General features: G+C 43.2%; 1 protein-coding gene across 1 annotated transcript; it reads left to right on the top strand.

Moving 5' to 3' along the window:
- The first annotated feature begins 3,566 nt into the window (after nt 1-3,566).
- On the top strand, nt 3,567-9,563 carry LOC127322078 (chromatin remodeling protein EBS). The gene is made up of 5 exons (XM_051351027.2): nt 3,567-3,770; nt 5,304-5,652; nt 6,268-6,336; nt 8,541-8,676; nt 9,207-9,563. Exons 1-5 carry the CDS (start codon nt 3,698-3,700, stop codon nt 9,234-9,236), a joined length of 657 nt encoding a protein of 218 aa, XP_051206987.1. The 5' UTR covers nt 3,567-3,697; the 3' UTR covers nt 9,237-9,563.
- The last annotated feature ends 724 nt before the right edge of the window (nt 9,564-10,287 follow it).

Genomic DNA, 10,287 nt, shown 5'->3' with positions numbered 1-10,287 from the left:
GGAGAGGGGATTCATCTCCCGGAGGACTCTACGCCGCCATGGTCGCCTCCGGAGTGATGTGTGAGTAGTCTACCCCTGGACTATGGGTCCATAGCAGTAGCTAGATGGTTGTCTTCTCCCCATTGTGCTTCATTGTCGGATCTTGTGAGCTGCCTAACATGATCAAGATCATCTATCTGTAATTCTATATGCTGCGTTTGTTGAGATCCGATGAATAGAGAATACTTGTTATGTTGATTATCAAAGTTATGTCTATGTGTTGTTTATGATCTTGCATGCTCTCCGTTACTAGTAGATGCTCTGGCCAAGTAGATGCTTGTAACTCCAAGAGGGAGTATTTATGCTCGATAGTGGGTTCATGTCTCCGTGAATCTGGGGAAGTGACAGAAATCTCTAAGATTATGGATGTGCTGTTGCCACTAGGGATAAAACATTAGTGCTATGTTCGAGGATATAGTCACTGATTACATTACGCGCAATACTTAATGCAATTATCTGTTGTTAGCAACTTAATACTGGAGGGGGTTCGGATGATAACCTGAAGGTGGACTTTTTAGGCATAGATGCATGCTGGATAGCGGTCTATGTACTTTGTCGTAATGCCCAATTAAATCTCACAATACTCATCATAATATGTATGTGCATGGTCATGCCCTCTTTATTTGTCAATTGCCCAACTGTAATTTGTTCACCCAACATGCTGTTTATCTTATGGGAGAGACACCTCTAGTGAACTGTGGACCCCGGTCCAATTCTCTATACTGAAATACAATCTTCTTGCAATACTGTTCTACTGTTTTCTGCAAACAATCATCATCCACACTATACATCTAATCCTTTGTTACAGCAAGCCGGTGAGATTGACAACCTCACTGTTTCGTTGGGGCAAAGTACTTTGGTTGTGTTGTGCAGGTTCCACGTTGACGCCGGAATCCCTGGTGTTGCGCCGCACTACATCCCGCCGCCATCAACCTTCAACGTGCTTCTTGGCTCCTACTGGTTCGATAAACCTTGGTTTCATACTGAGGGAAAACTTGCCGCTGTACGCATCACACCTTCCTCTTGGGGTTCCCAACGGACGCGTGCTGTACGTGTATCAGTATGCGATTTACCCAGCTTCGGAACACCTGCACAATGACAGGGCCTACTGCTGCTTGTCTGGAATTATCTGGGCGCTTTCGCGTTGTTACAATGAGTTGTGGTTGTGCCTCTAGGGCTCCCGGGATCCGGCTTATAAAGGCGCACGGATCTAGGGTTTACATGGAGAGTCCTAGCCGGATTACGGGTTGCCTAACTACGGTACAATGTCTTGCCGTGCACATCAAGGATCCGCCTTCCTATCTACGTCGTACTGGATCCGGGTTCCTTATGGGCCTCCACGGATCCGGCTTCCTCTGAAGGTTGGTTGGGATCCGGATTCCCTATCCTGGGCTGGACTTCATCCTTCAGAATCAACAGCAACTGGGCCGCCCGATGGGCCACATGCCACACCACCATCTATGGGCCACCCGGGCTTGCCGGATCTAGGCACTGTCGATGGTACACCCATGAAGTATACCCACAACACCTATCTTACGAGCCCACTTTTCATTCATCATACCCGGTGGTATATCCATAATTCTCACCTAGACTGCCATTGAATTCATAGGAAAATCAGCAAGCGAGGACTTACCATCATATTCAACTACAAGTAACAGGTAGTCCTGGTACAGCCAGGGCCCTCCCTTTAGAACATGGTCGAAGTACCCTTTCTGTTTAAAATTGATCATGAATTTGTGTCCTTCCAGTTCCTTCTCCACCATGCCACCACGGTGCTGCCATATCTGTCTCATCCTCACAAACAGGCCTCTGATGCTATATATCTGCGTAGAGACATATCTACCAATTACAACAAGATGTGACTGCATATTCTCTGTTACCTCATCAAAGTCTACAACAATGGCATCTTCATCTCCCACAACAGCATCTCGCAAGGCTTGTGAGAGCGCTGCAACAATGATTCTGGGCTTGTACTTCTGCATAGGCCTCCCTTGGTTGCAGCCCTTCATCGCATCCCCCATCAGCTTGTTCCGGGGAGTGCAGTTTTTCGCGGCACTGCTGAACTCCTCCTCCACGACGTGCATCCTGCCTTCCACGACTTCCTTCTTTCCCTCTACAATCTCTCTCTTCTTTCCTGGGTCCATGGTTGGGAGGATGTGTAAAGTTGCAAAATGCCGAGAAATGTGAAAACCTATTAACGGTGGTGTCCAATATATAATGGATGGTCCTCTGTCTCCTTCCCTATCACAATGCATCACAATGAAGTAGAGGAAAATACCAGGTTCTCCTTGATACTCTACGGACAACAAATCTTTGACCAAAAGGAAGGTTTCGATTCATATCTCTACCCTGCCATTGGAGAGTTTGTGATACTGAATTTTGAAAATTGAAGAAGATTCCATCATCTCCTATGTCCGCGATATGCAAATCAGGACTCATAGTACTGATGCCAATATATTTCCTACTGTATGGATCATTAACACCCCCCCTCATTCTTCAGCGAGTCTCCCAAAACTACTAACAATCCCGATTTTATTCCGAGAATCAACCCCAGCCCTGACACAAGTATTTCTTTCCAATTTGCCATGATCTACCTCCCGTAAGAAAAGGGGATCAACTAATGTCTGATTCGGAGTTGGATCAGGATCAGAAGTTACCTTGTCTTCTTTTTTTTGATTATGAGGTTCCTCGCCTCCAAGATCTCGAAGGATCTCCGTTTGAGTGCCCTAATTTCCGGTAGCAGGTGCTCATCTCCTCCGCCGTGAATTGTTGATGTCGATTGCCTTCTTTCCTTGGCCTTCTGGGCAATCGCGCGAACGCGAAGGCGGAAGGTCTCCCGGTCCCAGAGGTCTTCAACACATGGCCGCACCCTCGACGGGGCGTCCATTTTCAATGGGGCCTCACCGGCGTCCCAACACTCTCCTGCCGGCGTCACCGCCGTGGACCCTACTATCGCTCCTCTACACGGCCACACATTTTGATCAGTATGAGCTTTCTAAGAGAAGGTGAGAGTCCACACATTTTTTTACATAAAAACCATTCTATTATTGAAAAACAATAATAGAATGGTTTTTATGTAAAAAAATCTAATTGAAATTTCTCTCAGAGGTATATTGAAATGTTGATGTAGCTACTCAACGGCGGGGTTTCGATGGTGCTACAATAGAGGGAAACGTGTCGTTCAGCCGTGTAGGATGGGCAGGGGCTCAGGCCTCTGTCCAAATGAAATGCGTGGTCTGCAGGTTAGTACTGTCCGACCGTCCGTGCAGGTACATCCAGAGCCAATCCGTCCAGCGGCTTCAGCTCCATTGCGAACCATCCAGAAGCTCAGCACAGCGACGGCCACGATGCACTCGTACCCTCAATGCCCAACGCATCGACGGCTGAGACGTCCCCGTCCGAGCCCTTTGGCGGCAATATTTACCACCACCCATTTTCACTGGTGGATGCTGGAGCCTGGAGCAGAGCAGCAGAGGAAAGCGCGAGGCAGGCCCGCGGTAAAAAGTTAAGGAAGCCAGTCTCCAGCCAGCGTTTTCGAACCCAAAAGGGCAGAGGGAATAGACTTGCACTAGGAAAGGGAAATTTCCCCATTCTTCCTCCAAACCCTAGCGGCGCCCCCGCTCCACCGCCGCCCGTCCCTCGCCGCCCGCCCGCGCCCATGGCCAAGACGCGCGCGCCCAAGAAGATCCTCGAGTCCTACACCATCAAGGGCTCCGACAAAGTCATCAAGCGTGAGGCCCTCCCCCTCAACTCAACTCAGCTCAGCTCCTCCCCCCTCTGGTCCCGAGTTTTCCGGATGATTTTTCGGGGTTTTGTTTGTCGATTTTCGGTTGAGCTAAGGCAGGCATGTAGCGGCTGGTCTTGGTTTCCGTGTCCAAGAAATCTGAGTTTCTTTCTCTTTGCTTACGGGGGTTAGGTTAATGTCGCGAAATGGAAAACTGTTTTGGTTCTACAGAGTTTTCCCTCCGTAGACTCTACTTAGTGTCTATATACATCCAAATTTAGACAATTCTAAGTCATCTTTCATGGGACGGGGGGAGTAGTACATGTTAGTCGCTGACTCGTTGTGTTGTTTGAACCGTGCTGAAAAAAAAAACTGCTCACTGCGGAGATAAGCTCGGTTTCTAACTAGGCCACCAAGAAATTAGTACAGTGAATCTTATTTTTTTCTTGCGATTAATTAGTACAGTGAAACTTGAAAAGAGGTTAGCACGTCGTTTCCACAAAACGATAGATGAACATGCTTGTTGCTCTGGCAGTGCTCTACTTTTTTCTACAAATTTATTCTAAGTGGCGGAGCTCCGCTCTAGTATCAGAGGGGACAAATTTGTGTTATGACCTGCAACTTAGTACTGCGAAAATGTTCTGAATATCTGTATACAGTTAACCGACACCTCACCTTTTAGTGTTTTTATGGTGATTGGTAAATGGGATTTTAGGCGGCCTCGTACATAATTGTGGTATTTAAAGGTCATTTAATTGTATACCTATTCATGCGGTGACTGAGTAAGCATCTAATACATTTTTTTCCTATATATGGAAAGAGCAGTTGACCTTCGCATCAGCAGAAAAGGGGAAGAATTGACTACAATCCATAGTGTGCTTGATAAATACTTCATACTAGACGATCAATGCCATGATTCGTGATGGGAAAAATTGAGTTCTACTATAAGTAAACATTTAACGTCTATATGGAAGGCTCCTCACATCGGCCTAACCTCTATTAGGACATTGAGTAAAGCTAACTAATCAACCTAAGTACTTAACTCATCTAGACAATGATGTGCTTAATTCTTCAAATTTGAACTTCAAAATTGACTCTTTCACCTGCTATTGCATTTATTTAATTCTTTAACATGAATATGTTCTAATCCTTCTGCTAGCCTACTTAGTAGTACCAAGCATGTCTTAGGGTAATATGATTAGTATAATTCAGACATTCATTTTAGCAACATAAAAACGCTACCACAAAAACCAGCAGAATTAAGCATTACTTCTTGCACCAAATTTGATGTACAGTACTATAATAATACCAAAGGCGATGCTCTTATGACCATTTTATTGTTGAACACTTTGTCTCGGCGTATTGACCTCACTTTACCATGCTCTTACGACCATTTTATTGCTGAATGTTATGTCTTGCTGTATTGGCCTCACTTCTCCTTGCTCCAACATTACCTTAATAATTTGACAACGACCTACTTGATACAATCCAAAGTAAGACTAATCAGGCTTTCCTCTGATTTCCCACATGTTTCTTCCAGCTGGGGACTGTGTGCTAATGAAGTCGGTTGATACATCAAAGCCACCCTATGTGGCAAAAGTTGAGTCCATTGAGGCAGCTGGTTCTCGAGGAACAAATGTGAGAGTACGGGTGCGTTGGTATTATCGTCCAGAGGAATCCATTGGTGGGAGGCGACCATTTCATGGTTCCAAGGAGGTGTTTCTCTCTGACCACTATGATGTACAGAGTGCTGACACAATAGAAGGAAAATGCAATGTCCACAGCTTCCGTAGCTACACAAAGCTTGATTCAGTTAATGCTGAGGACTACTTCTGTCGCTTTGAGTACAAATCAGCATCGGGCAGTTTTGTGCCTGACCGTATAGCTGTGTAAGATGCACTCTCATTGTATTTGCAATTTGTGGCTTGTCATTAGTTTCGTTCTTTGACATGGGCAGCAGTTCCATTATATAAGTGATGCCTTTCGAACTTGAGTATCATGTTTGTTGTTAATAGTTTTTCTAAATTTGCTTGGATTTCACACGAGCTTCTATTCACAAATGACATCTATGTTTACTCCAAAACTTATCATGTCCGTACCATCGTCATGATGCAGCCTATTGACTAAAGTGTTTTGCTTGACCTCCTAAAGAGGCAATGCAACTATTTTCTTGCATGCAAGGCAAAAGGAAGGGACGTGAAAATGCAAGATTTCTTTGAGAAATTGCTGGCATTTCATGTATTGGGGTTGTGGTACACACTGCATGCTGTAGTGTATTAGCATGCTTTTATTGTTTACAGTCGAACAGTGATTCCTAGTTTGCTATAGCAGCTATATTTAAAATTCCTTGCACCATGTTTATAGCGTTTGATGTTTTAACTATGCTTGTTTATAGATTTTGATGTTTTAACTTGTGATGGATATATTTGCTTGTTTGTTTTTTGCAATGTTCTTGAAATAAAATTGTCATCTTGTTCTCATGCTTTCTTTATAAAATGTGACAGGTTTTGCAAGTGTGAGATGCCGTACAATCCGGATGACCTTATGATCCAGTGCGAGGAATGCTCTGACTGGTGAGTAAATCAAATATTTTATCAAGACAAGTAACTTTTCAAAGTCATGGTTAGCTTAACGAAGGTGTAGTGCTATACCATATTATACCTTTTCTCTTTTGGTGCATTTTTTTGGTTGGAAAGATCATTTTGTTTTGTGTATGAATGGCGTCTTGTTTGTTTAAGATTAGGCAACAGGTACAAAAAGGTTGCTTGTGCCAAATAGAAAAATGAATTTTTTGGTACCTATGTTACTAATGTTAGGCATAGTGGACGGCTAAAGCGTGCTGATAATGTCAAGAGAGGACGGGGTAGACCAAACTTGACATGGGAGGAGTCTGTAAAGAGAGATCTGAAGGACTGGAGTATCACCAAAGAACTAGCCATGGAAAGAGCCGCGTGGAAGCTTGCTATCCATGTGCCAGAACCATGAGTTGGTTACGAGATCTTATGGGTTTCACCTCTAGCCTACCCCAACTTGTTTGGGAATAAAGGCTTTGTTGTTGTTTGTTTGTTGTTATGTTACTAATGTTAGTCTTTGGTATTGTCTTTTTTGCGCTTTTTTTTCTCCCTCGATGGCCGGAAGTCCAAAACAGTGAAACCTGCGTGATGATTCTTGAATTGTTTCTTTGTCTACAAATGCTGAGGGAATCTGTACAATTTCTGGTTCATATATAGGGACTTTCCGATAGTGATTACTTATCTATTAGCTGAATAGCCTGAACCCTGTGCTGCCTAACTGAATTGTTAGATGAGCTTGTATGGTTCGATACTTCTATTTTCCATATCCATATCTCCATAACTTAGGGTTTCAGTGTATGACCCAGCAGGCATGTGCATTCATTTCCTTCCGAGAGATTACTGTGTCTGTACTTATCTAGAATTTTATTTTACTAGCTGAATGCATGTGCGTTGCCACAACCTCTTAATTTTCTTACCGACGTGCATGTAAACATAAAATGCACGCAAGTATTCATATGTATGGAAAATATAGCCACATGGTATTCCAAAAACGTTGAAGTTTTCACTTTGCTTGATCTAGTTACGTGCCTTGAACGTTTGCATGTTATTTCTTGATGTCAAGTTGTCAACCGCGTGGCACATGTTACTCACGCCCAGCGCCACTTCTCCTGCGATGACGGCACTGAGAGCACCTGCCCGCTGTTCCTCGCGCTCGTCCGTAGTGAGCGGACCTCCCTTACCACCACGCTCACCGTCTTTATTCCTCACCGACTACTCTTGTGGAACGATCAAATAGTGACAGTTGAAATTTGCATTCGTGTTTATGATTTGCACTATGTAGTCCCTCCCAGCAGAAGAGAATTTGGCAAGCCTAAACTTCTCTTTTTTTAATGATCCCTTCACCACTAATTCCTTTTTAGTTTTTTCCGTGACCAGCTCAAGTCTCTGTTTAATACAAACCTTGACGTGACTACACGTAGTGCATGCAAACTCTTCCGTTCCTTTCTCTATTCTATCTGATCTCTATCTCGTACGTGTTAGCACTTGACACAGTGCTTGTGAAATTAGAGTTTATTTCATTGTTTGTACGTGCTTGCATGTGCCTTTTCTTTCTCCAGATCGTGTGCGTTTATTCTCTTGATCGGACCAACCGATCTTTTCTTTTTCCAGTTTTTTAGCGGACTTTGTTTTCCGATTGCGCTCGGCCAGGCTGCATCGTGATTTTTGTTTTGGATTTTTTAAATCTTGGGCAGCACCGCAAAGACAGGTCTGATCGTGCTTGGATTGGGTACTTCAGGCCTAGAAAAAAAGCAGCTCCACAAGTGACGCCAGGCACTTACTAATCCATAATTAATAGTAAAGATTAAGTAGTATGTGTATATTACATAAACTAATACTCTAACTCTATAATCATCCATTACCTAATCCTTACCCTGCTCGTAAGGAATATACAATATTTATAATTGTCTCTCTACTGGAAAAGGATTACAACAAGCAAGCAGTCAAGAGTCAAGACACATAGAATGTCATTCTGTTTTTTGCATTTTTAGTGTGCAGAGTAAATGATTGGCTGGTTCTTGAGTATAGTTTATTCTTGTATGTTTTTTTCTGTGCATATGGTACAAAGGATTAGCTCATGCAATATGTTTTTTTCTTTTCGATCCATTCTGGTTTCTGTTTGTATGTGTGTATGTCCTATGTAATCAACTAACTCCAGGAATTTGTGTCCTTTTGAGTTTATAATTGCTGCTTTTGTTTTTCAGGTTTCACCCTTCTTGTATCGGAATGAGCATTAAAGAAGCAAAGAAACGTGAGCACTTTTTCTGCCAGAGCTGTACTGCTGAAAATGGAAAGACGGCTGAGAATTCTCATGAAGCTACAGCGCAGTCAGATGAAAAGGTAAACTATTGAGTGCGATGCTAAGCTTGCATAGTCAATACGCCTTATTAGTTGCCCGAAAAAATACCTTATTAGTTGCCAGGGCTAGCGATGGATGGTTTGAAACCACTGGTTGTGGACCCCTTACAACTTGGACACATTCACGTTTTCAGGACTGAGCACATTTTACTCTTTAGGAGAACATACCATTTCATTTATACTCTGGTAGACGTTATTTGGTCCACCTTCTCTCAAAGTATATGCATGTTAAGTTCTCACTGTCTGTCGGGTGATTACATACTGTTTGCTTTTCTCAGGGTAAGGTTAAATGTAGTGCTCTACTGAAATTCCATTTCCTTTATGATTGTAATCCTATATGAAATTCACCCCATCTTTAGCTGAATGCATTATCTTGTCTAACTTTTTTTAGACCTGCATGGAACTAAAAACGCAGCTTATGCATGGAAATCTTAAACAAGAAACACACTAGGGTTATCATACTTGGGTACCAGATAAATTTGCTCATAATTCGTTTACGCTAATATGTGCAGCCGGTGGAGTCGAAAAGGCGGAGAAGGTGATGGCCTGAATTAATCTATGAAAATTTCACACGGATGTACAAACTACATAGCCTTCTCTAGTCTGAGAGTCTCTGATTTATTTTGTCATCATGGCAGTCTGTGATCCCTTCTAATGTCAGGCATGCAATGTACATAACTTGCAACCTGAGATTGATTGTTGTATTAGGAGAAAAATAGGATTTGCATTGTAGCGTCGGAGTTTGAGTAGGTCCCTGTGGGCGTTAGGGTTCCCTTATTATGCAGCTGGGCCTGCCCGGCCTTTTATGTTTGTGAGAGTCGGACCTTTGTATCTTCCACGTGGAATAACGTTTCGTCTTTTGCTTCGTAGCGCAGCATCTCTGTGTGGTGGTATCTGACTTTAGCAATTGATTTAGTTGCATAATTTGCATGCATGGTCCCACATTGTCGTCCTTAATAAAGCTGAAAAATTTGGTTAATTCATAATGTGAGCTACACACGTTGATCAGAAATCAGAATGTCGTTACACTTGCGGAGGAAAAGCAGTTCCGTGCGCAGCATGTCCCAGCCCCAGGAACACGGTGTAGTCCTCGCTGCTCTCGAATGTCCTGGCCCCATTGGAAAAACTCCGATTTAAACATAGCAAAATAAAATTAGGCATTTGCGCCGTTTTTTAAGTGGCTAGGCAAAAAATTAAGCGGAAAATACAAGCGGAAGGTTGTTTAATATTATAGACATATTCTAGAAGGAGTGGTAGTTCTACATCTCTACTACTTATAAAGGCACGAAGTGCCGTAGGAAAATTAAATCTCAACCATCCATCCACATACATCACACGGTTCACATGCGTTTGTTCTCCCCCTTCTCCTTCCCACTGTGGTGCTTCATCCATCTCTACTACTTATAAAGGCACGAAGTGCCGTAGGAAAATTAAATCTCAACCATCCATCCACATACATCACACGGTTCACATGCGTTTGTTCTCCCCCTTCTCCTTCCCACCGTGGTGCTTCATCCATTAGAGGAAAGAAAATAAATGCCTTGCATAATTAGATGGAAACTGCCCCTTATTTTCCGCGACTCCCCCTTATCA

Source organism: Lolium perenne, chromosome 2 (genome assembly GCF_019359855.2).
Source record: "Lolium perenne isolate Kyuss_39 chromosome 2, Kyuss_2.0, whole genome shotgun sequence".
Classification (NCBI taxonomy): Eukaryota; Viridiplantae; Streptophyta; class Magnoliopsida; order Poales; family Poaceae; genus Lolium; species Lolium perenne.
The sequence above is the reverse complement of the archived record's forward strand: the minus strand, read 5'-3'. Positions and strand labels throughout refer to the sequence as shown.

Bases quoted from the DNA above. Each gene is read 5' to 3' on its own strand.
- LOC127322078 (XM_051351027.2), top strand. From the start codon at position 3,698: ATGGCCAAGACGCGCGCGCCCAAGAAGATCCTCGAGTCCTACACCATC. The intron at 3,771-5,303 runs GTGAGGCCCTCC...TGTTTCTTCCAG, and splicing joins CTCCGACAAAGTCATCAAGC to CTGGGGACTGTGTGCTAATG. The intron at 8,677-9,206 runs GTAAACTATTGA...TAATATGTGCAG, and splicing joins CAGCGCAGTCAGATGAAAAG to CCGGTGGAGTCGAAAAGGCG.